At 38.3% G+C, this 26361-nt stretch overlaps 1 protein-coding gene across 7 annotated transcripts in view; it reads left to right on the forward strand.

The window, feature by feature from the left end:
* BICD2 (BICD cargo adaptor 2) overlaps positions 1 to 21992 on the forward strand; it is an 88440-nt gene extending 66448 nt beyond the window's left edge. The window contains exons 3-9 of one of the 7 annotated variants that reach the window (XM_040569146.1): positions 973 to 1125; positions 3217 to 3669; positions 4717 to 5736; positions 6780 to 6931; positions 16475 to 16685; positions 18275 to 18350; positions 19873 to 20010. In XM_040569146.1, the coding sequence (XP_040425080.1) occupies positions 973 to 1125; positions 3217 to 3669; positions 4717 to 5736; positions 6780 to 6931; positions 16475 to 16685; positions 18275 to 18322 (2037 nt within the window). In that variant the 3' untranslated portion in view covers positions 18323 to 18350; positions 19873 to 20010. Of the gene's footprint in view, positions 1 to 972; positions 1126 to 3216; positions 3670 to 4716; positions 5737 to 6779; positions 6932 to 16474 lie in introns of all 7 variants that reach the window. The other 6 variants (XM_040569149.1, XM_040569147.1, XM_040569145.1 and 3 more) reach the window with 6 other exon arrangements.
* The last annotated feature ends 4369 nt before the right edge of the window (positions 21993 to 26361 follow it).

Here is a 26361-nt window from a genome sequence, read left to right on the forward strand (position 1 = left end):
CTGCCTCTTTCACGGGCGTGTGTTTTGAGTGGAAACTGGCTGGAAAACCGTTCTGTCACTTGACAGATAGGATTGCTAACATTTGGATACTATTTTATGGGCAGCTGTTGCCTCTTTTTCCTCTGAAGATATTTTTGCTAATGTTTTGAAACATTTTTCGCTTTAATTAAATATTTAAAGATGTGACTCGAACGGATGGTTGAAAAAAAAAAAAACAAACACACATAGGTAAGTACAGCGAGCCATTCACATAGCTTCATACGTCCCAGCTCAGTGTGTTGAAGCATCCATGTGTATTCATGAATAGTCTGAAGATCACACTATGCCATCTACTGATCTTTCCTTCTCCTGTATCCCAAAACAACGATTTAAATTTTTTTTTTGAGGTATTGTGTGAGTCTTGGGGCTGAGGAGAGGCAACACTTGGTAATTCACCACAGTTGTTCTTTCTTTCTGCCTGGAATCTTGGACTTCATTTCAGCTTTAGCTCAATGTCTCTCTCCAAAAGGATTCATTAGAACATATTTCCAAACAGTTGCACTAGGCATAAGGAAAAGGTCTGATGAAAAGCAGGAGCAAATACAAGTCCAAATAAGAGTGTCTGGAGTCGTCTGAATCTTTTTCTTTTTCTCATGAAAAGCCCCATCTCATTTAAGTGTTAGTGGAGGCAGGTATTGACTTCCAATCTGGTAAACTTTCATCTGTTGCTTATGGTCGGTGAGATAACATGTATGAATGTTGATTTGCCTGCCTGCTCATTAACTGTCAAAAGTGGAGAAAGAGTTTGTAAGAGAAGCAAGAAAACAAAATCTAGTTATTGTGTAAGACTTCATTTTCTGTAATTTAATTTGGGGGAGGTTCTGTTTGAATAGAATCTAATTGATTAGTGCACAAAAGAAAAGATGAATTTTCAAAATGTAATTGTAGCTGACCAAATTGCCCTTACTTTGGGCTTTGTTTGTTTTTTTCCAGGTCAATCAGAATGTGGAGATCCAAAGGGCCCGTCTGCGAGATGATATTAAGGAATATAAATTCCGAGAAGCCCGTTTGCTGCAAGACTACACAGAGCTGGAAGAAGAAAACATCTGTCTCCAGAAACAAGTGTCTGTCCTGAAGCAAAACCAGGCAAGTGTTTCAAAATAGTGAGCATTGCTTTCATAGCACTAGTTAATTCCTGTGTTACAGCATGGTCCTGTCTCATTCTTTGAACATCCAAGCACTACTTTTGCAAATGTATACTACTATTGAGACTACAAACTCCAAAATTTTAGTACCGACAGTTGTCCCAAAAATGTTTAAGTCCTTTCTGACCGCTCCTACACAGTCATGAGGCTGTATTGCTTCTACTTTGACCTCTAAGTTCTTCCATTGCCTTCTTTGTCTTTGTTGGAAGTTAATTAATACTTTGCCGCTCTGCTTTGTTACTTGGTTCAATCTGTGCAATATTCACTACCAATCCATCCTCTTTTACCATGTCTGTAACTGGGTATATTTCTGAACATATATTTATATTGCTACTTAGTGCTTGCATTACCCCTCCAGTCCTGGTCTCCATCCTCTCTTCTAGCTACTTTCATGAACTGTATCGGTAGTCAATAACTACTTTGTACTGTCAGACCTCATCTCACAAAGTCACATTTCAGTGCACAGTTCCAGCTATGTTCATAATCTTAGAAAATAAAACTGCATTTTTGGAACAACTCAAGAATTCCCCTCAGTTAGTATTTGTGGAGGTAATTAGATCAGACATCGTCTTTGTACTTCATGTGTTTCCAGGTGGAACTCTTCGCCAATGTTTATCACTTTGGCCTCACTGTGCCCAAAAGAGGGTTCTAGGTTGAACCTGTTCTCACCTGCCTATGCCTGGTCTAATTAAGCTGCTTGGGGACTTTGACGTTATGTGGTAGGGGAAAAGGGGCTATTAAGCTCTACATATGCAGACTGGAAGAGGCAGTGGTCTGGTGAATTTCAGGCTATGTCATTGGTTACCTTTGATTTTTACCATTTTTGTCTCATTTATACTTTTAGAAGAAGCAAGTAAAAGTTCCCGTCTCTGCATTCACATTCTAAAATAACAATATTCAAGAATGCTGTCATTCTGGGTTGAACCAAATTTAACTGCAGATGCTATCTTGTCAGTTGCTAGTAATTATTGACTACTGGTATTGTATCCTGGGACCTTTGAAAAAATGCTGCAATCTTAAATATTTGAGCTCAGTGGGCGTATTTAGAACCAAGAGCTAATTCAATGGCAATGGATTATTTCATTTTCTACCCTGTCATAATCCTACTTGATGAATTTCATTAAGCTTTAATTATCCCACTGACGTAACTAGAAGATTCCATCAAGTTTTCCCAGGCTTAAGTTGCCAAACAGAATTACCATGGTTGGATCCTCTTTTTCTCAGTTAGATGTGGGTCAGCACTATTGTGCGTATTGGCACCTAAAATCCCTTTAATAGCTAGTGAAAAGTGGAATATGTAATTTATCGTGTTTTCTTTCTTCAAGATAAGGGTATTCTATAAGCTTTTTCTCAATAGATTCAAAATCTTATGCTCATGTTGGTGTTCATAATTTCAGTGCAAGAGAGGTTAAAAAATAAAATGCAGTCTTAGAGGTATAAACTTAAAGCATGCCATAAAATTTTGTTTCGCTGCCTGAGTTGTAGCCCTCTCAAGATGTGCTGGAATTATGATGACAGAAATAATAGAACATCTTATTTTGAATGTATAAAAGCAGAGTTCGATTGCTAGGTGTGCCTCAACAGTTTTAAGCCCAGTTGCACATTGTAACTGCAGTGCAGCAGAGAATCGGAAGCGTTAGCTTTGAGATGCTGGGTTTGAGAAATGTTGAGACTGAAATTTGTGGGAGGGTTGGTCAGGGAATTTGTTAATCAAACATGAGAAGAGCTTGCATAATGTGCTAGGAAAGCCTGTTTTGTGATGCCTCTATCACACGTTGCATCTGCCTGCTATCTTGACTAAGCTGGAGTAGGTCAGCTCATTCCACGCTTTCCTTAGAAATTTTATTGTATGGTCTCAGTGAAGGTAAGCAGGCAGTGGTTACGGTTAAAATGCAAAAAACTAGACTTCAGAACTGAAAAAAATATTTCCTTCTCACCATATTCAAAGAAGTCATTCAGAAGTAAAATTACTTGGTGCCTTGCAGGCAGACGTTTTCATTAGTACTTTCTTCCCCTATTTGTGTATTTTCAGGTGGAATTTGAAGGTCTGAAACACGAAATCAAAAGGCTTGAAGAAGAAACAGAATTTCTTAACAGCCAGCTGGAAGATGCCATTCGGCTGAAGGAGATCTCTGAACGTCAGCTTGAGGAGGCCTTAGAGACGCTGAAGACAGAGAGGGAGCAGAAGAACAATCTTCGTAAGGAGCTGTCTCACTACATGAACATCAACGACTCCATGTACAACAGTCACCTGAACATCTCATTGGATGGGCTGAAGTTCAGCGATGAAGCCACAGAGCCCAATAACGATGAAATCATGAATGGATTTGAACAAAATTGCCTCAGCAAACTCAGCAATGGCAAGAATAATACATCAACACCCAAGAAAAATGAAGGCTTCCCTCCAGCACCAAGTCTGGTTTCAGATCTTCTGAGTGAATTAAACATTTCTGAAATCCAGAAGCTGAAACAGCAGCTTGTACAGGTAAATGTGTTTTCCAAATAACTGTAATTCTAAATAGCTGCTAGAGTTTTTTCAGATGGGAATTTGTCTTTTCAGCATCTCAGGTGAATACCATATAGTATGATCTAAACTTGTAAAATCTCTAATTGCTTTAGAATTAGAGGCTGTTATAGATTCTACACTGCCAGACATTTATTCTTTATTTTTATTTTTTATTCAAAGAAGGTCAAGTCGATCGTGTTCTGTTCGAAGCAGTATAGGCTGTGTCCCCTTCATTGTGTCACCCATAGCAAGAAACTTAATCAACGGATTAAGTATTTTGTTCAAAAATGGATAGTTATTCCAGTCACCTTCATCAGAAGGAGTTTTGTACACCCATAGCTGTTCTTTTATATTTAGTTCTAAAATTAGAAAATTTTAATTGGTGTCAAGCATTTTTGTTCTACATATGCGCTTTTGGGAGATTGCAAAACTTGAAACAAAGTACATATTTATGTCGCCTAGGAATATTTTAGGGTTATTTTGTCAATTTTTGATTTTTTTTTAGAGAGCTCTAATAAAAAAAATCTTTGTGGAAAAAATGGGTTTCTTTCAAAATGAAAACTTTCAGAGGAGAAACTTGAAAATTTTCATTATGTCCAAGGTCTTCCGTGTCCATGTGATAATTTTCACTTAATCCAATTTAGAAAATATTTTAATGAAGCTCCAAGCTTCTACCATAGACTGTCTTCTTATATTTACTTGACAATTTGCAAGATAACAGTCAATTTTAGCTTATCTTCAGCTGAATGTTTTTGTTTTTTACAAGGAGACCATGAGCTATGGAAGAAAAGCCCGAAAATGCACATTTTAGAGTGGAAATTAGAAAGATTTGGGGAGGAACACTGCTTGCAACAGTTGTTTTTGTTTTATTTTGTGTTTAGAATATGTACATTACTGAAAAGGCTATTTCACAAGTGATCAGGTTTATGTAACCACATGCACCTTGGCTAAGCTTCTGTCTCTTACAGTAAAACCACTTAGTAGAACAGTTTCCTTCACATAGATGTCTGTGTTCATGCCTTTCAGATGGAAAGAGAAAAGGTGAATTTGTTGACGACGCTACAGGAGTCTCAGAAACAGCTGGAAAACACACGAGGGGCTCTCTCAGAGCAGCATGAGAAAGTTGGTAGGCTTACTGAAAACCTGAATGCAATGAAGAAGCTCCAGGTCAGCAAGGAACGTCAGTCTGCCCTCGACAACGAGAAGGACCGGGACAGCCATGAAGATGGAGATTATTATGAAGTTGACATCAATGGGCCAGAGATCCTGGAGTGCAAATACAAAGTGGCTGTGGCAGAGATTACTGACCTAAAAGAAGAACTTAAAAATCTTAAGACGAAATACAAAGAATGTGAGTCTAAGTATGAGGAAGACAAGAGCAGATATGAAACTGAGAGCCAAGCTTTCACTGAAAAGATCGCCTCATTAGAGAAATCCAGCAGGCATGATAGAGAACAAGTGGCCAGACTGGAGAAGGAGCTGAAGAAGGTCACTGATGTTGCTGGAGAAACACAGGGCAGCCTTAGTGTGGCACAAGATGAGCTGGTCACCTTCAGTGAGGAACTGGCCAACTTATACCACCATGTCTGCATGTGCAACAACGAAACTCCAAACAGAGTGATGCTGGATTACTACAAGGAAGGTAAAGGAGGACGCAGTAGTCCAGAGACCAAGGGAAGGAGGTCTCCTATTCTTCTTTCTAAGGGGCTGTTAACTATCGAGCTTGGAAAGGCAGAGAACGGAAGCGGTGACAGCAGCCCATCTCCAGTGTCATCTCTGCCATCTCCTGTGTCAGATCCTCGGAAGGAACCAATGAACATTTACAACTTGATCGCAATAATCCGGGATCAGATCAAACACCTGCAAGCTGCTGTGGACAGAACAACTGAGTTGTCCAGGCAGCGAGTTGCCACTCAAGAACTTGGGCCAGTGGTGGACAAAGACAAGGAAGCTCTCATGGAAGAAATCCTGAAGCTGAAGTCCCTGCTGAGCACCAAGAGAGAACAGATAGCAACTCTGAGAACTGTGCTGAAGGCCAACAAACAGGTGAGCAGGTCTTACAGATGTGATAGCTGTAGTCTCAGGGTCTTAATTAGGTTATTAAGCACAGAGGAACAGTATGTCTTTGGGGACATACTGCCATTTCTTAAACTCAGTGGAGCTCTTCTTCCTGATACCTGTAAGGTACAAGGCTGAGTAGAGGCAGGCTGTGTCATCACAGGCACGAAGTTGTGCTCCTGTGAAGCTGCGTGTTGGGGCTTTAACTGGCTTTTGGTTGTCACATATGCATGAAAGTTTTTATTTGAGATAAATTCAATCTATCTGAATTATATCGGATTATGTTTAATGTACGAAACCTAAAGCAAAGAGGTAAAGCTTATTTTCTACTTGAATGAATTCTTAAGTTCATATCCTCTTCTCTCTGAAACTGCTAATAAAGTAAAGTTTTCCAAGGTGAGGATGTGATATAAGAGCATGGACAAAATAAGAGGGTTGAAAGGTAAAATTAGTCTTTGGGGATTGGACCATGCCATTTGATACACATTAGCAGTACAGCAGGTGAAAGTAACTGATATTAAGACAACCTGACATGCTTCATTGTCTCCTCTAAAGTAATACAAGTTGTTTTTTTTAAAGTATTGTATTTAAGAAATATATACCCACTTTCAGTTTTCTTTTTGCACTTGTATTTTAGCATAATGATGTACCATAATGTAAGATAGGCAAAATACAAGTTAAGGGTTAATGTGTGTAAATAGAGAGATAGTAAATACACTTTTTTTTGTGAAGTATGTAATGTCTGATTTTTATTAGCAGTTGGAGATAAGTGTCACTAAATGTATATTCTGTAACTTCCCAGATGCTGCTTCATGGTTAATGGTAGTAGGAGCCCCAAATGTCCCATCTATTTCCAGTGCTCGAAGATGAAATTTTATTTAACCTCTACTAGAGAAGTTGAACAGAAGTTTAACATTCCAGTACTAAGTAAACATTTCATTATTTGAATGGCCATTTGAAATCTCCTAGATAACAACTTTGTCAAATATTTCATTAACCACTACATTTCTGTTCTTCTTGGTAAACAATAGACTGCAGAGGTGGCCCTTGCCAACTTAAAAAGCAAGTACGAAAACGAGAAAGCGATGGTTACGGAGACAATGATGAAGCTGCGAAATGAGCTGAAGGCTTTGAAAGAAGATGCTGCTACCTTTTCTTCCCTGAGGGCAATGTTTGCTACAAGGTAAAGAAAATATGAACTCTGGAAGATATGTCATTCCTTGCTTGTGTGGGGAGCAGCTGAACATCCTGCCTGCAAGCAGCAAGGCTGCCCTGCCCATGCAGTAAGGGGCAGGGTGGGATGCCTCTTTCCGTGTTCATTGCTTACAGTGTTTGTCTGCAATGTGTTCTTATTGATTGATGAGGGAGGAAAATGGTAGGGCTATAGTATATTGCTACAAAACAGGAATTTAGTGTGGGGTTATTTATTTTATTTAATTTTATTAAAGAACAATTAGCATTTCTGAACTTATGTTCTACAAAGTAACTATAGTGGGAAAAAATAAGGGGCCAGGAGCAAAGGAGCTGAGACGGAATGAGTGGAGACTTGGTCCACTGAGCCTTTCATCTTGTGAGCACTTGTATTCCTGATCACTGTATGGCAGGTATGCAGCTGGATCTTGGATTTGCATCTAGCCCGAGACAGCAGGTGTTGCAGGGAGCACGAAGAATTGCTTCTTGCTGTGTGCCCCGTGTTTCAGAAGCCGCAACAGCTCTCAAGACCACTGCTGCAGCTAGGGCACTGTCACCCCTTTCCTCCTTGATCTCTGGTCAGAGATGGTTAGTAGCCTGAATGTTGGCTGTGTGCATTTCTCTGGAGTGGCTGTTTCATATAAGTCCCCATTTCAGGTAAGGTTTGGAAGGAGTGTTCCTATGTGCTTGGGTGAAGAGAACATCAAAAACTGTTTTGGAGACAGGTTTTAGGTGTGCTTCAAATATCAGAAGTATTAACAGCCCAGTTTATTTCTTTGCCATCACAAACAACCTGCTAAAGGAGCGCCTCTGAACAGTCTGCCCCAGGTCTCATTCCTGCTCTGACCAAGAGGTGTGTATTGGCAGAGACTAGTACCAAGTGATGGGGCTTTAGCCTACCATGCTTGTTTCAGTGTTATGTTCCAGTGTGGGATGAAGCAGACAGCAGCACACACCTGTCTTTTCCACAGGAAACTGACCATTTTGTAGGATGCAAGACTTGTAGCAATACATGGGAGTTGAAGGCTGGGTGGGAGTAAAATAACTGACCTAATTTCCTTTTTAAACCAGGATAATCCTACTAATTTGACAATACTGCCAGCTATTTTTCATAAGTAATAAAAATACAGTAAGACCAGGGGCTGGAGACAAAGGAAGACTTGCAAAATACAGATTAATAGTTTCCAGTGTTAAGGTGCTATTGAGAGACTGTTGCAGCATTCTAGACAACACTGGAAGTCTAAAATTAAGCTGTCACACAAAGGAATAAATCAAGATATGCATAATGTACTATAGAAGTATATTCAGTAGCTGTGCTGTTGAAGTCCCGGTTTTCTTACTCAACACACCTCTCCCTATTGTGTGTACCAATGGACTGAAAGCACTGGGGGCTGGAATAAAATCTTACCTGTAGAGCTGAAAATGAAATTTATCTGCTTAATTAGACTGTAATAGCTTTTACAGTCACTGTATTACAATCAAACGTTTTGGTGGCTTATTAGTAAACTCTTCACCAGAAAGATGCAATCACTTCTCCATTTAGAATGCAAAGAGAAGCTGAACACCTCTTTTGTTTTACTTTGTTGAATAGGTTTGCTCTTGTTAACAGGCAGCTTGGGTGCTGCAAAATGTAAATAAACAAGAAGGCCTGATGAATGTTCATTAGGGTGCAAGTGTTCATTAGGGTGCAGCTTTATTACAAGTTGTCAAGTGGTACTTCTTTCTCTTTTGTGGATACCATCTGGGTCCCACACTTTACCAGTTGAAGGAGCTGTTTGAAGAGTATTTCCCAAAATAATGTTTCTCAAAATTTATCATATGAAATACACTGCTGTGGTTACAGTTTTGTGGGATTCTCAATGTATTTACTTAGGAATTTAAAACAGAAAAACTTGTATTAATGGGAACATCGTATGTTAAAAAAAAAAAGTCAATTTTCAAGTGCATTACTTTTCTTAACCTGATAAATGAGGGTTAAAAAAATTGAAATGTTTTTTTATATGGAACTGTGTAAAGCCTCACTTAAATGTGAGGAGGGGACATGAGGGTTTTAGTAGCAAATTAGAGATAACATAGTTAATCTTCCTCAAACATACCGTGAGAAGAAAGTGTGATTCCTTTCTTTGCTAGACAAAGAGCTTCTCCTAAGTGTTTTGAATGAGCTTGAATTGAACATGTCCTGATTTGGGGTGGGAGTGAAGCAGTTTCCTTGTCTTGTAGACCAAGATAGGTTTCTGTGTTGCCTGTTAGCAATTTGTCATTCAAACTTCAAAGGGCAATAGAGCTCAGGTTTCTTAAAATTGGTTATGGGGGGAAAAACAGTGTATTTAAACAGATGAAAAAAATGCAGCATGGAATTTAAGCTTGAGGCTGGCTTAGCTCAACTTTTCAGCAAGGAAGGAGGGAGTAAAATGTCAGCAGGTTTCTGGTAGTTGTTTGGTGAACACCTGAAAGTCTGCTATTTCCAGAACACACCGCAAGTGGAAATGAAGGATGGGTACACAGGTGATTCATCAACTATCAGTCAGGTAAAAATCCTTAAAGGATGGCTAGATGAAGTGGTTCAATAAAGAGAAATGGGCCAGTTTGACCATCGCTTCACAGCCAAGAAAAGAATGCACTAAGAAAAGTTAATCCTAGACTGTGTTTAAGCTGTCTTTTCATCCAATTTTGCATTTTAAAATGCAAAGTTTATTTATTTTGTTGTGGTAGTCTTTTCCTTGAGTTTGATCTGCTAGAGTTTATTTATGTAAGCATACTTAAAAAGAAAAAAAAAAACTCCACTAAATATAGAAAATGTCAAAAAACATAGACAATGAAAATACAAAATGTTTTTCACCTTTCTTTTCTGTTATTTTTCTGCTGTTTTTCTCTGTTTCTATATAGCCTGCAAGTTTCTCAACTCTTTAACTTGCATGCTAAGTACTACATGGACTTTTATGAGAAGATAGCATCAGCGTTTCTCTTTAGAAGTACCTCGTGTGTGATAGGTTACAGCCAAAGTCTTGTGGTGGATGGAGTTCCTTGCTGGTTTATTTGCTTAGGGTCAGGCAAGGAAACCAAACAGTTATTCACATGGAGTCGCACTTGACCCAGAAAAACCCTAACAGACTTAAACTGGCTCTGAAAAGTGACTTAGGATACATCTTCACGTCTGTGATTAAAGACACAGGATTATTGAGTTTGCTGTTACGTTTTTTTCCTGTTTCTTTTCCAGAGCCTGAGAACAAGCAAGGATAATAAGAAAACAGACATTTCTCATTCCTCTAAAATAAAGATAAAACAGTAATTAAGAAATCCAGCAGAAGCCAAAGGCTTTTGCAAGTAAAGAACGAATGTGCCTAGATGTAATTAATGGTTATCCCAATGTCCCCATGTTTCATAAACAGTAAATAAAGAGAGACACAAACTCTGCAACACGTCAGCGGAGTGGGGGGACAAGTGGCAAATTTTAGAATGTACTGGATGTAATATTAGATTAAAATTACAGAGTGGTGATTATGATGAAGGAGCAGTAAATCCATGACTGTAAAAAAGAAACTAGACTGTAGCTGTTGTTCATTAATGGAGAGAAAGTGTTTCAAATGAATATGTATGTCAGTTCAGTATCATATAAGCTCTGGCAGATTGGTTTTCCAAATTCCCAAGTATTTGGGAAAGTATTCTTATGTCCTTGGACATTTAAAGGCCTACAGAATATAAAGGAGCTTAAATTCTGTCAGAGAACAGTGCAGTCCTCACAGGACTTAGAGAATTATGGCTAAAGGGTCTTCACACTGGACTCTACACAGTAGAATTATTCAGCTTGTCTAAAAATATCCTGTAGGATAAATTCTCAGAGGAACCAGACACAGAAAATGTGACTTTGAAAATTTCCAGAATGGGATTCGCAGACAGGAGTAACGGAGTGCGTCCTGTTCCTGCTGCTACCTCTGCAGGTGATGAGTGACACCTGGAGAGAGAATGGCTGCGCCACCAGCACACCTGTGGAAGTATGGAGGCATCAGGCAGGACAGAGGCATTCAGCGATGTTCCAGATGTGTTATAAGATGACATGAGTAATGTCTTGCACATAGTTGTGGCTGATGCCCTGTGCCTGTCAGTGTTCAAGAGGCATTTGGATAGCGCTCTTAATAATATGCTTCGGTTTTTGGGTAGCCCTTAAGTGGTCAGGCAGTTGGATTTGATGATCTTTATATGAACTTTATATTCAGAATCTTTTTATAAACTTTATATTTAGAATATTCTGAATTCTAAAAATGCAAAATAGTCACGTTTGTAACATCAATGGGCCTGCTCTAGACTCCAAACGTGCCTAGCAATTAAAATGTCTAATGCGAGTAGTGCTGGATAGATGGACACCCACCCTTGGTGAAGGTGCTCCATGTGGATATCCCGTGCACCTGGTTTGCAGCGCTGAGTCCCCACTCCTGTCCCAGATACTCCTCAAAGCACCACTGACTCCTGTGTGCCTTGGTGCTTTGGAAGTCTGCTGATGCCTGCTGTTCAGGAGAGTAAAGCGCAGGAAATCTTCCTGTGATACAATAGCAGTGCTGTAGGAATATTTGGAGTGAAGACAATGCCAGCTTCTGTCATGTAGCTTGTCTGACATTTTGTTTTTAATCAAATTGTAAAGTGGGTTACTTTAAAATGCCTTGCATGAAAACCATCACAGCATCAGTTACTTGCAATCTGTAATTTTTTTAGGTAGCCGTGTAGTCTTTTTTAGAAAACCATGTCTTGGTTTCATTTGGCAGTTAATAGGCAGTGTCAGCACTCTTAGCATGTAGAAAACAAAGCATGTACACAGCTTCAGTGGTTGAGAGGAGTGGAGAGTTCAGGATTAAATCTTCTACCCCTTACTTGCTACCCTCCTTCAGTGAAGAGCTGGGAAAAACGCCCTGCCTGTGTGATATTTCAAACAGTACTTCTAATCTAGCAGCATAGGATTGTAAGTTTTATCCTTTAAAACACATTTAAAAAAAAATAGTAGTCATCTTTTGAATTCCAGGAGAGAGAATTTGCTGCAAAAGCTTGGTCTGTTCTTGAGAGTTTTTAGCAGTGGAAGTGCAGAACAGCTGCGGTGTCCAGCTCTGCTGGGCTGATCGCTCGCTCTGTGCAGGAGATGGTTCTTCCCACATGCTTCAAACTACAAAAGAGTTTTATGGTTTGATTACTTACTTTAATAGCTCTTACTAATGGACATTGATTACTCATGGCTGATTTTAAACATCCTAGAAAACTAAAGCTGGTTATAAACTATTCTCTGTTCTTAGTGCAGATGCCAAAGATTTATATAAATAAAGGCCATAGCATTTATTTGGTTCAAACATACAGCTCAGGTGAGTTTTTAATGCAGGGTACTGAGGAAGAAATTGCAAATGAACAGCTGGCTAAAGTTTCGGTAGATCTACTTGTACTTGCTTAGCTGTGATCCTGAACTGTCTAACTCTGAGGTGTGCTTTCTTCTGCCTTCTTCAGGATTCGTCCTTTATTTTACTGGTGTCTGGGTCTGCACAGTGCCCAGCTGTGCAAACTAAGGCAGGAGATGGGCTGAGTATGCTTCCAAAAAAGTCTTTTAGGTGCTGACCTGGCAGAGGGCTATGGTCCTGCAGTTGGATCTGTAGGAATTTTGGTGCAGCTGAATTTGGACCAGTGCGTGTGGCAAACTTACCTGCCTGGAACATGCTTTTTGAAAAAATAATAAAAATTAGCAAAGCATGCTAGGGTTAAGCTTTCTAATAATTCTACTTTGATGGCTTTTTTTTTTTTTTTAGAAACAAATATATTTGTTTTTATGGATATGCAAAACTATTGAGCTCAGGCAGACTGGGTGGGATAACAGCGAGGCTTGGTAGAAGGCATGGCTGTTTACTGCTGTCAGTGCGCAATGGCAGCCCTCCATTTTCTGTCTCTGTGGCTCATGGCTCATGCCATATCTATTTAAACCTCGTTCTTACCACTTACAAATCCAAATGGTGAATAGCCGGGCAGTAAATCTTTTCCTCCTCTTGTGTTCCTCCTTTGGCAACATAAAATGGTTGCTCACTTTGTAGAGGACCTGGTTTTCCAGGTGGGGCAGAGGGGAAGGGAAGGTGTTAAAATTCCGTCTTTAATATTACAATTTTTAATATAAAGATTTGGTTTGAAAGCAGGTGGCTACTACCCCTTACAGTTAACTCACTCATTGTTCATTTACATGTCATTTTAATTGCTTCTCTTCTTAATACATTTCCCAGATTTTAATGAAAACGAAAAATAGTGAGTTTAAATCCTCCGTGTTCTAATTTCTTACGTAGGTTGACAGTTTAATCTCTTGAGGTAGAAGTTAAAGCAGTCGATGCTTCTGTCAAGAAGCCTCCTTCAGTCGTGACTCTGTCTTGTGTTCTTGCTTTCCTGGAAATTGTCTTACAGTTCTCATACTAATTGCAGAGGAGAGGAAAGTAGTATAATTATATCTAGGCATGATTGGTTCCATCACTTACTTGCAGAAGAAATCTTGATTCAGTAGTGAATTTAGCTATCAAAGGTACCAAATTTAGTACGTGCTAAAGTTTAAATAAAATAATCTGTAGAAATAAGGCACAACTGGCACTTGTCAGAAGGAGTGGTATGCAGCTTTTGAAAATGAGACAACTCAAATTTTCAATGATAATCTGGCTTCAGATAGTTTTAGGGGATTTAGTTTTTATTTCTCATCATAATATCTAACATCCAGAATATTTATTTCCTCTGTGTAGATGTTTGTTTTAGTTGGCGTTGTTTTTAAAAATCTAGTTGATGTTTCCTTAAGCTCTTTGTCTTTTGCTGTTAATTACCTGTACTAAGGAAATTGGCAACATCAAAGCATTCTGTTCAATATCCACTTAAAAATGTGAACGTGTAAATGCACGACAGGCATGTGCTAATTTCATATTCTTTTTTAAATCATGAAAGCTCAATTATTTTTTTCAAAGGTGTTTTTAAAACAAAGACACTTTGTGTTCTGACCTAATTATTTTACATTGAGTATGCAGCTGGGAAGTAGCTCAGTGCATGAGCAGATGAGATCACGAAAAGGAAGGATATTGTACTGTTATATCTGCAGAGCAACAAAAATGTTGCTACACATACCATGTAGCACATTGTGCTGCTGTGGCTTCTGCTGCTAGCTTTGCATTAAGCTAAAGCAGTGTTAAAGCCACATTGTGTTATGGTGCTTAGGGAGGCCAACTTTTGGGTTGAGAAAATTAAACTGGGAGTCAGTGAACAACGGGAGGGAGGAAAGTAGGGCACATCCCACTTCACCTGGGCATACAGTGTCTGCATCCACTTTAGCAAATGTTTCAATCTTCACCAGTTTTGTTAAGGGAACTGTTGCTGTGTTTTGCGTTGTGTGTGGTCCCTCTGACCGTGGGCAGCCACACCTGCACCAGGGTAACATTTGGTGTTGAGGCTGTTTCGTTTAATTTGACTTAAAAGATCAGGGAAACAGGTTCAGGGTGCATGACAGCCTGCAGTCATGGTAGTTAGCATTCCTGCCTCTCCCAAATCCCCTCACATGTACAAAAGAGATTCAGGTACAGTAACAGTTGCAGCTGCATGCATGCTACTGATAACACTTCATTTTTGCTGGATAGGAAGGAAAAAAAGAGCTGTATGGAAAAAGTGAATTCAGGTATTCAAAATACTGAATGCGTTATTTTCTAGCGACAGTCTATTGATGTTATAAACCTTTGTTCTACAGAAAGCTTGATGAGGTAACGACTGCTACAGTCATTTGAATTTGGAGTAAAATTCGTGGTTTTATTTATAGCTGAGCTCACGTGCAGACTACTTTACTGCCTTCTAGGCTCTGATGAGCGTTTGTCCCTGGTATCCGGTTTGGCACAACTGACTGATCAGGAGACGTTCGGGTAATGCCAGAAATGGTTAGAGAAGAGGATTAAGGGACATTCACAAGACCATGTGGGAAGTCCCTACTCTGCTTTACTGCAACTGTTTTATTTTCCACCATATTTTTTTTTTTCTAAATGCAGCATTGGGGGTGAAGAAATGTGCCACTCGTGCCTTGCTGGCTTTGATAGCACTTCTCTGGTGGAAGTCAAAGGAGCAGACACCACCTTCCATAGGAGGGGAGAAAGGATTGTTATGCCTGCAAAAATTATTTTCCTCTTCTCAGACCTCCTAGGGCTGTGCCAATCTGCCTTCCTTTCTGCTTCCACTCACTGAGGTGTACGGATTGGTTTTGCCTCATAGTCCGTCTAACTATGCAGAGAAAATAGCAAGTGATAGGATTCAGGGGTGGTGGTGTGAATTTGTATTGCAAGATGAAAGTTCTGTTCTTTTCCTTTCCCTTGTTCTCTTCCCAAGCAAATAGAGTTGGGGATATAGGCCTAATTCTGCTATTTGAAGTCAGGGAGAACAGAATAGGGGACGTGATTGTATAAGCGCAGCTGGTGAACCTGCATGCCAATGTGGTTTTCTTCAGTGTGGTTTTTTTTTCTGGTCATCTTTATATTACTTAACGATGGTAAATGTCACTTAAACTCAGGGGCCTTTCCGTTATTTCATTAGAAGGAACTTCTCTGCAGATATTTTGGCTTTTATGAAGAAGTTGTGTTTTACGGATGTGGCCATTGTAAATTCCAGCTGGTACCTGTGGGTAGAAAGATGAATATTCATATTTGTAACCGGTCTCCTATGTGCGATAAATACGCATCTGTGTGTAAAGACATGCATTCTTTAAATTGTTCACGATGCACTGTGCAAGTTAAGTAGCTTCCAAGCTCAATGACAATGACTGTAGATGAAACAACTTGCAGGCGTACATTTGGTTTCCCTGCAGGGTTTCTAGTAACACCAAGTTCCTTTGTTTAATTATGTCAAAACTGATTTTGATGTTGAAAACTACTATGAAAGCCACTTGCTGTAGAGAAAGCGGTAATAAAGCACTATTTTTTTCATCAGGAATCGGAGTAGATTCAAGTACAATTATAACAATGCTGTTCAGTCTCCGCTGAAAATTTGTTATTGGACTCCCTGTGTAATGTAACAACCTATGAAATTCAGGTGCTCTTTGCTTGGTGTGAATCGCCATCTCAGTAATGGCCATTTTACAGCACTCCGACCCGACTGTTCCCCTCTGACTCTTTGCAGCCTCAAGCTTAGAGCTGCTGCAGGCTCTGCATGATTTGAGACAGAAGTAATTTGACTTCATTGCCTATTCTCTGCATCAGGAAGGTTAGCTGTAGGACATCTTACTCATCTTTAGACAGGAGTAGTTTATACCAGGCTCCATACTTTCATTATCCAGGGATGCTATTAATTGTAAGTGCTGAGTGTGGGACTGTAAGGTCCCCACAGAGTAATTGCAACTTTGTACAGGTTGGCTGAAGTTCCTGTATATCCTCTATGTTATTCATACACAGTGAATAACAGAGTGTATGCAAACAACTGCAGAATTTTCAGACTTTACTAATACCTGTCGGACACGAGGGATTCATGTTTTATAGATGGAAACAGGATTGCTAAAAATTGATATATTTCGTTGCAGATGTGACGAATATGTCACACAGCTGGATGAAATGCAGCGTCAGCTTGCAGCAGCTGAAGATGAGAAGAAGACTCTGAACTCCTTGCTTCGGATGGCTATCCAGCAGAAACTGGCACTGACCCAGCGTCTGGAGCACTTGGAGCTAGACCACGAGCAGTCCAAAAGGGTGCGCACAAAATCTGCTTCCAAAGCCAAGAGCAGTAACCCTAGTGTAAGTCATATTCGGTCCTGCGGAGACAGGTCTGAAGGATCTGTCCTTAATAACCAGGTGTTTTGTAGTGAAAAATATAAAATCTATTGTGACTAGAAGAGGTGTGTAGAAAAATCATATTATGCATCTTATTTTATGCTGTAACTGTCAGCGTAAATCCCCACTATCTAATGTCGCAGTGAGTTGGCTTGTACTAGTAAGTTGTTAAACCAGGTAATACAAATTGTATTATGGTGGTCTTAACTGTAATTCATAAGTACGGGGATGGTATTAACAAGTTAATAGTGGAAAGGAATTAGCTTTTTCCACAATTAACATGTATGAGTTTTGCTGTTTATGGTAAGTGTTAAGAGTACACCTGATATACTCTGGTTACTAATTGTAGTTTGTGTAGCACAAATGTGATCCTTTCTCCAGGGTTGCAGCAGACTTCAATAAATGCTTTCACAGACAGAAGCAAACGGAAAACTTCCCTTGCTAGTGTGGCTTAAGTAGTGGTAAAAAGCAAGTGTAAAGATTAGAAGTATGTCTTGAAAATTCAGAACATTTTGAAACTGGAACCAAAATTAATTTGCCTGTTATGGCAGATATGAAGAACTTGCTGTCATATCACCACTTACCAACATACTAAAGCTTTTACAGGCCATAAAAGCTGGAAAAAATAGGTTAGGTTATGTTATTTACACTCTGCTTCCCTCGCTTCAGAGGGTTAACCAGAAGAAACAGTCACATTTATATTAAAAATATGCAGTATTTACCCCTATCTGGTATAAAACTTAAAATTTTGAGAATTGGGAGCCTACCTGATAGACAGTTCTACTTGAAGAAGTTATGCTGTGGAAAAACATAATGTCTTGAAAGGATCTTTGTGGTGTCCTGTTGCTCCTTGCAGCATAACACTTTGGAAAGAATCTGTTTTATATATTACTGTAGCCACACAACTTATCTGTGTAGAATTAACGTGACTATGGTCTAGTATTGTCAGTCACAAAACAAATTTTCTCAGCTTTCAGTATTAATCTAAACAGGATAGTATTTCAGAGCTCTGATCATTTTTTTAAATACACAGAAGATACTGCATTCATTATGCAAGAACATGTTTCACAGGGCTCTACATTATAGGCACAGGAAATTGAGCAGATCATCCACTAATTAATATTTATGAAGTAGCTTAGCATGCATAATATTCTTTAAGACAAACAAACCTTTGTCTGCTATTGAACTTTTAAGAGGCCTTTTTAGCCACTCAATTTCAATATGTTTGAAAATATAAAAGTGTACTTCGTAATTGGTGCCTACATAAGAGAAAAAAGATTGAAAAAGTTGTTTCTAAAATTGTGGAAAATTTGTGGAGCACAACAAGGCACACTTTTTTTTCATATAAAACAGTTTTAAAGTGCCTAGCCTCAAACTTTATTTTAATGTAAAGCCCTGTTCATTTTGTACTCTTTCAGATAATTTTGTATGCCTATAGTATTACATAAAAGCAATGCGAGACTGCACAGTTGTCTGCTTGATAGTGATGTTTTATAAAGCCATTCTAATATTCCTGGTGTGGTACTGCCTCATCTCACTACCATTTCTTATAGATGATCAGCAGCTTGCTTCCTGTGCATTGCCGCTCTGCCTATAAGTAGTCAGGAGATATCACAATACTAATATAAGGTAATAAGGAGCACAGCTTGTTTTCCCAGCGAGGGGAAACCACTTGGGATTTTAGCTTCCCAGATATTGGAAGTGGGGGAAGAAAAAAAGACTTAGGAACTCCTACAATGAGACTTCAAATGGAATTGTGGAAACCTTGCTACAAAGCTGAGAAATGTGAGGATGCCTCAGTCAAATGCCAGAATTGCATTTGATGATATTGAGAGGGGGGAAAAAACCCAAATGATTTAAGTCTAGTATGTTGCTCAAACAGCACTGCATTGAAGTTTAAATAAATAGTAATTCTGGCCTTAGAAAATAGGCTCTGTGCGTCTGTTATTACTTTTTAAGAAAACATTGAATTCTCCTGAATTTGAGCTTTAATATTGCTAAGTAGCAGGTTTGATATTTTTAGAAGCAAGACATCCTTTAACAATTTTCAATCCTGCTTTCTCTTTTTTGCTGCACAATCTTCCAAAAGGCCTTTATTCTTCTCATTCCTGCATTAAGTGTAATTTAAAAATACTTTGTAAGAGCAGGCATTTGAGTGCTAACTTTCCTTGCTCCAGTAGAAACAGTTACAATTTTGCTTCCACTATGATAGGGAGCTTCAATGCATTTTTACCGCATCTGTGTCTCTGGCAGTATTTTCACTAAATACTAATGGAAAAAAAGTAAATTTGAGAAACTAATTGAATGCATTGTTAGGCTTTTTCAAATTAACTGGAACTTTATAGAAAGATTTCAGTGTTATCAAGGCAGTGACTATTACTATTGGTCTTGGCTCACACTTTTCAGTTCCAAGAATGAACAATTTTGCTATTAGCACAGTAGTCTTAGTAATCATTTCTACCTTCATTCATTTCTGTGGATCTATAAATTAAAAACGAAAGACAACCCTTACTGCTGCTTGAGCTTGTTAAGGTTATGGTTAAACTTTTAGCACCTGTTATGAAAAAGAAATAAGCCATGGTGGTAAGGTGACTTGATCCTGCTGTTTGTATTTTTAGATGATGATTATATTTAAGATTGAGGCTTGTAATTATTGATTAACAATTTCTTAAAACATTTGCTGTAAGACTTTCATATCACTTTCAGTGGGTTGGGCTAAAGCATGGAAAATTTCTTAAGCCGTCACCTACCTCTGCAAGCAGGCTGTTCTGAATGATACTGCTCTTTGCATTGGCCTGCATGATACACTGACCTGCATGTTTCTGGACAACCTAAAGCTTCACTGAAAATGTTTCTTGCACATTCATTGCTGTTAACTTGTGCTTGAACAGCATAGCTTTATTCAGTACTTGTAAGAAACTTTCTTTCTGCAAAGCTATTGCTTCCAGGCTAAACTCATAAAACGTTGTTTCATCAGCTTGGAAAGCATCTTTGAGCTAAATTTGCTGCTTCAACCCTAGTAAGCTAACAGATACCCTCAGCCAACTAACCCGCTATGGAGCTTTTGCAGCACATTGTATTAAGTTGTCAGTTCTTTGATAAATAAACACTGATTTTTTTTCTAATGCTTTGTTTTTCTTCCATTTTTCAGCTGTAGAATAGTCCATGGAGAAGGCCTTTCCAACAGTGCAACAGCATTTCTTAGCCTCTTCCATTATGGTTAAAAGTGGTAGCCCGTTGCACAAAGAATGCAAACCACTGACCTGATCCTAACTTTTGAGAACACCCTTTCCTATATACTACCTGAAACTTTCCTTTTATATCTCGAGCTATAAAACAAACAAGCTTTACCTATAAGTGCTGCTGCAGTAAGAAAACTTACAAGTGCTGAAGAAACCTACTTCAAATGTAACGATCACCATATTAGTTTATGATCTACTAGAAATGTTCCGATGGGGGGAATTTCTTATTTCATTGCAGATGCTCATTTTTTATCTGATTCTTAAACCTGTGCACTTTTGATATTTTGATATTTTTCTTTAGCTTCTTTAATTCCTTATGTAGAAGAGTTTATATAAATGCAGTGGTTTGTGCTTATAGTTTCTCTCCAACTTCAGCTTGTGACTGTTGATTTCTACATCAGCATGTGGCAGAGATTTTTTTTTGGCTCTAGATGTGTTTAGAAAAGAGTTTCAAAAAAAAAAACAACAGGAGCTCTGCTAAACTATGTGTGTGCTGTGCTTCAGCAGCTTTTTTATTATGAAATGTTAAGCTTTATATGTTTAAATTACTGATTTTTTTTGACTGCCATGTTCATTAAGAAATCCAGGGTATTCAAATTCTGGGGTTTTTTTCATATTGTATTATTATTCTTAGGAATAGTTCAATGTAACAAGAAGAAAACTTGACTTTGCTCTGGTTAAAACAGTAATAGGCACTTGAAAAATATTAAATAAGTAGTATTACCTATAAATTCCAGAATTCCTGGGTTTTAGGAAGTTGAAGTATTATTGATTAACAGAATTTTATACAACTGTACCAGTTAAATTCCAAATTGGAATTGTTTTGTTACTTTTTCATTTTTATTGTGCCAAATTATGGTACATTTAGAAAGAAAAAATTCTAAAGTTGTCAATGATAGGGTGTTACATATCAGCGCCTTTCTGTCATTAATTATTGCCAGTAGTGCCTTTAATCATTTTAAGGGAGAATCTTAGAATAGCTAGGTCTACACACAAAGAAATGGAATGGCTGTTTTGGAATTTAGTCAAGATGTGGAGCAATAAGTGCAAAGTGTACTCCCCCTTCGCACATTTTTAATGGGTAGTCTTACTATGATAGAGATTATATATTCAAGGAATTGTAAAAAATTCTGTTAGTCAATGATATTTCATCATGCAAATCCTTGCAAATTCAGGGGAATAGAGGGGGGAAAAATAAACAAACCTGAATACACTTTGGGAACCAAATGGACTCATGTTGAACAGATGAGCAAGATGTATTAACACATTTGTGGTAACAGTACAGAGAGTGTATTGGGAATATTGATGTTATGTTAGCTTTGTATGGTGGTGGATGCAGTTAACCATAGTATTGTTTGCAAATGTGAACAACAAAACATTAATATCTTCTCTTGCATGTTATATCTAATCATTGTAATTTCAGGAAACAGAAACAGAAGTGCATCAACAAGCTGTACCTACCTCTCTGGTGCTGTTTGTTGAGGCTCACATGAATGATTAAATTGGTACTTGCTGGGGGGGAGCCTTCCCACTCCTCAAAAAAAGTACAAATTGAAATAATATTGACGGTGGGAAAAGATTTCTGTTTGCTGGAAGAAAATACAAACATTATTATTCCTAGATGTGGGGACTTAATATTTCCATCTTCTGTTACAGTATTGATTCATAAGAAATATTGTTGCATTTAAAATTACTACATTTGTATGTGGGTATTTATTTGAAATGATGTCGAAGTACTGTATTATGTTCTATGTGCATTACCTTTTAGTGGTGGATTGGTCTCCATTTAATGTCCTATGCATGTATTCTTGCCGAGTAACCTTTACACAGATATGGAAAAAAAAATGTTAAAGAGAAAAATGTGGAAACTGATTCTTAAAAGTATAACTGTGTGTTAATTGGGTAACCTTAGGAGACATAGAGGACAAAATGTTACTTCCAAATTAATACAAAAAGTGTTTAATGTAGGAAAGCAATCTGCCTGCGTAAAGGTAGTCACATTGGCAGTATCAATAAAAGAGAAAAGGAATCATGTTTTCTGCTTGTGTTTTTTTTGTTTCATTTTGGTTTTGTTTCAGAAAGCACCATATTAATTGGTCAGTCTTCCTAATCTGTTTTCAGTGTGGGGATAAATAAATACTTTTACCTGAGAGAAACTGGAAACTTAAAACTGTTTGCTGCAGAACTAGAAAATTAATTCTTTATGCTCATATTTGCATAGCATCATCCTCTGTGCTTCTTTGTGAGTCTTTCCTGGATTGGTTCTGGCCTGGATCAGACCAGTTTAATCTGTTTCACTGAATGGCCATGCAAACACTTGTACGAGTACAGGAAGGGGTCACACATTATTTGTCACCAGTGTGGTGATGGTAAGACTAATGCTTTTGGTAGTAGTGGTGACACACGTTCCTGAAATTACATATTAATTGCTCATATGTTCTTCAAAACATGGTAAGAAAATGTTTAGCCACTAGAATTAACAAACAAACCCCCCTTTGTTTTAAGTCTGAGGGGTGAGGCTAAAGTTTGCCATATCTATGGAAGGATATTCCTGGATCAATTAATTGATACTGACCTGCAGGCATATTAAATATGATTTTATGCTACTGTGTAAATCTCACTTTCCCCAGGTAGGATTCTTAGAACCATTCTGCTGATCATTAATATGCCTGGTAGCAGTTGGTTTTATTACACCAGCTAATCCAAGTCATTTATAATTTGTGAGTGGCATAACAATTTCTACTCAAACCTTGAAAAAGCTTGTTGAATTGTGTGCATTTAACTAGCAGAGCATGTTTGCTAGGACACTTGGCCTTATCATGTAGCTTTACATTAGCTATAATAGGAGCTTTATCTGCAGTTCAATATAAGGGAGGAACATCAATACACATGCATGCAAGCAACAGAAGAACAAGAAGAGACCTGTTTAGAATTGTTAAATACTAAAGCAGTGTGATTCAAAATGCTTTAGTAGGAAAATAGGGAAAGGGAAGGAGAATATTTAACTTAAAAGCTCACGTAGCAAATGACTATGTTAAAAAGATCAATTTCTTTGTTTTCTGTGTAGAAGAAATACAGTGCCTGCAGGGGAATGTCAATTACGCTGAGTTGGGAGGGTGAGACACTAGCTGCATTCCAGGCTGCAGATGTTGCTGTATTTAGTATTAGGGAAAGGAATCTACCAGCTAATGTAACACCCCTGCTTGCCACAGAAGCAGTAATTCAGTAGGATCACTTGTTTTTGCAAGTAGGGCTTGAAAAAAGCTACTAACTTCTCAGAGGAGAAACAGGGCAGATTTTTGGAAGTACTTAGATGCCAAAAGATAAGAAAGCCTGAAAGTCCCCAGGTACATAGGATGGTAAAATTCAGTTACAAGTGTTTACAAAGGTTACAATTTCATAAAAATATTAACATTTTTGTGTTTTTTAAAGGCTGATGATGTAGATTGATCTACAACACCAGGTAAATATTTTGCAGCCCAAGGACTTAATTAAAACAATGAAGAATTATACAGATCCGTTCTGTGAGCTAAAAATTAGCACAGCAGCTAGCATTTATATTTAAGAGCTTCAAGCAAACATTCATTAGTGGTTGTTGGGAAAAACTCTCATACAAACTACTCAAGATGTCTTCATCTTACTCCTTAGTGTTTTTTCCAAGAGCTTTGCTGGCCTTTCCCGGTAAAGGATGGGGATTGCTGCTTCTCTTTGCAAAGGCAAATTTCCGCAGGATGGAGCTACCACAGCTGCACGGTGCGCTTTCTTCCCTTGGATGCTGCACGTGGGGTCTCCAAGGTAATCTGAGGCCTGAATCTCATACACTGAGTCTGCATCAGTCAGCCTTACCTTATCCAGCCCTGTGATGCTGGGACATGCTGCTCTTAAGTCAGCAGATTTGACAATTGTCAAGTGAAGTGCCTCTAAGGTGACAAGACTTAGGTCCTTTAAGTGTTAAGAAAAAAATAAAAAAGGTGCTGCATCTGGTTGTAGATATTTAATTCAGAAATAGTCTAATAAAATACAAGTTGGAGAGATTGGAGCAGTGTAATGAAAGCTAATTTCTACATTATGCTGGAAAAAAATAAATGTAATTAAAACCTAATATATATGCATGCATATACTGATATTTAACTAGAATTATATATATATACACATAAATATATATACTATGTGTGTATATATATATATATATGTGCAGTGATTTAGCATATGTTATATAAATGCACTACCTACTGATTAAGGATAAATACATAAGTAGACTTGAGTTAGCTACATTTAGTTTAAGTGAATTTAAGCTGGGCTTAAGTAAGTGACAAATACACTCACCCAGGTTTCCACCAGCTTAATAAGTAAGAGTCCAGAGTTGGTTAACTAAGCTGAAAATGTTTTTATAGGCAGAACCCACAAATGCTATGGCTTTTCACTGGATCAAGTGTCTGGATAGAAGGACAAGCTGCGAAGGCCAAAAATGTACCTGTACAGTTCTCTTCTTATTCCAAGAATTTTGACCAACTTAATTTCTTTATTTTTAAAGCAACTGATTTTTTTAAATATCAACAGGTGGACATCTGAGTTGTATGTTTTATGCTAAAATACTGTAACATGCTCAACAGGCAGGGGAAACTTTAAAATTGAATATTTAGTGTATAGTTTTAAAGAGGTCGTACACTTTAAAAGAGCAGATTATTTTAAAATAAATTCTTGCTAGTGTTTGCAAAATCCATTAGTCTAAGTAAATTTTTTTTTTATTTTTCCAAACTGATTATTTCTGCTTTTCGAACAGTAATGCACATGAGGAGTTCCAAACCCCCACATTTAAGTTTAGGGAGAGAAGGAAAGTTTATTTCAGTGCTTGCTGTTGCATTATTGATTGACATTAAAAAGATAATTTCTCCTTTATTTTCTGCTTGAAACATTGCTCCTTTTTATTTATTTATTTTTTAAACAGCAACTTCCGATTAAAACAGTATCCTAGTATTCAGGTGCATGCTAACTGAAAGCAAAGTTAAATGCTCAATTTGGCAATTTCATAATCAAAAATATTTTCCCTTTTGTGGTGATGAGACTATTCCTAACTAGGACAGTTTGTATCCTTATTCTAAATTATATCAAGTAAACAGGCAGCTTCTACTTATCTCAAATGTTATTGGTCTTATTTTCCTGTATTACTTCTACCCTAGAATTCAAATTAATGTAGCTCAAGGCTTTACTAAGGGATAAAGAGTAAAGAATTTGATCCAGCAGCAGAACTTTGGCTTCCTGTTATCTCCAAATGAACAACGAGTCTTTATTCAGCCAATTATCGAAGTCTTAGAGATGGGCGTTAGTATCTCTCCGTTTAGAGGACAGACGTCTCTCAGGGAGAAGACCGATGAGCCTAGCCTATTGATAGCTTTGGGACGAGGTTTTTAAGTATCTAAAGAATAGCCTGAACTTGTGCCTTATTCAGATGAGGAAAGAATTAATTGATTTTAGCTGGTAGTTGTGTGGTTATTTAGTAACAGCTCTCAAAAATAAATTTAGGTTTTGTAAAAGCAAATTCTTTGTGGTTTTGTCTTTCTCCGTAGAGACAGAATTCCTAGTGATCAGCTATCTCCAGTCCATGCATGCTTTTCATGCTTAGGGAGGGGAGGCAAGGCTTGCTGCTTAGTGCAAATACTTGAGTTGAACAGCAGAGAGCTCAAGCGTGACCACAACAGCCAGAGCCAAGGAACCTGGCGGCAGTGAAGGTCACCTGCATGCTCTCAGCTGCAGCTACTGCTGGCTGGTTTAGCACTGCTAGCTGCCCTCCACTACAGCCTGACATGCCTGAGGTTTGTCGTGCTTCAGGTCTGTTGGCAAAAAGTTGGGGGTTACTCTTTCTTTCCTGACTCCCAATGCTTTAAGCTGAAGATCCAATCGGAGTAACTGGGCAGATTCAGGATGGAGTGCAGTTGTCAGACACAGTAAGATGGGAGGAACAAAGCCACCTTACCATGTTAAGATCGGCTGGCTGTTTTACAGGGCAGTTCACCATGGCTGGCACCTGGTTATGCTGCTGGCCAATTCATCAGAGGTGGTGGAATAGAAGTTGACTTCGCCAGGTGAGGTGGCACCTCCTAGGCACCTGTGAATTACTTCTTCCTAGGGGCTGCCAATGAAACCACATGCCTGAATTTGCATCCCTGGGAGTTGGCTTTAGGGTTTGAGATTTTCTTAAGCTGCTCTTTTCAGGAACAATTCTAGAAAGTACAGAAAGAGAGAAAAAGTTTGCATCTTTTGATTTTCTACCTTTTCTCCTTGGTGCTACATGGATGAAGCCTAGGTATATTTCCTTTCCTTTAAATAACAAAGGGATACATATATATATATATATTTCCAATTGGAATGTTTATTTTCTGCAAATACCGTTTGCTTAA

This window comes from Cygnus olor, chromosome 10 (assembly GCF_009769625.2).
Source record: "Cygnus olor isolate bCygOlo1 chromosome 10, bCygOlo1.pri.v2, whole genome shotgun sequence".
Classification (NCBI taxonomy): Eukaryota; Metazoa; Chordata; class Aves; order Anseriformes; family Anatidae; genus Cygnus; species Cygnus olor.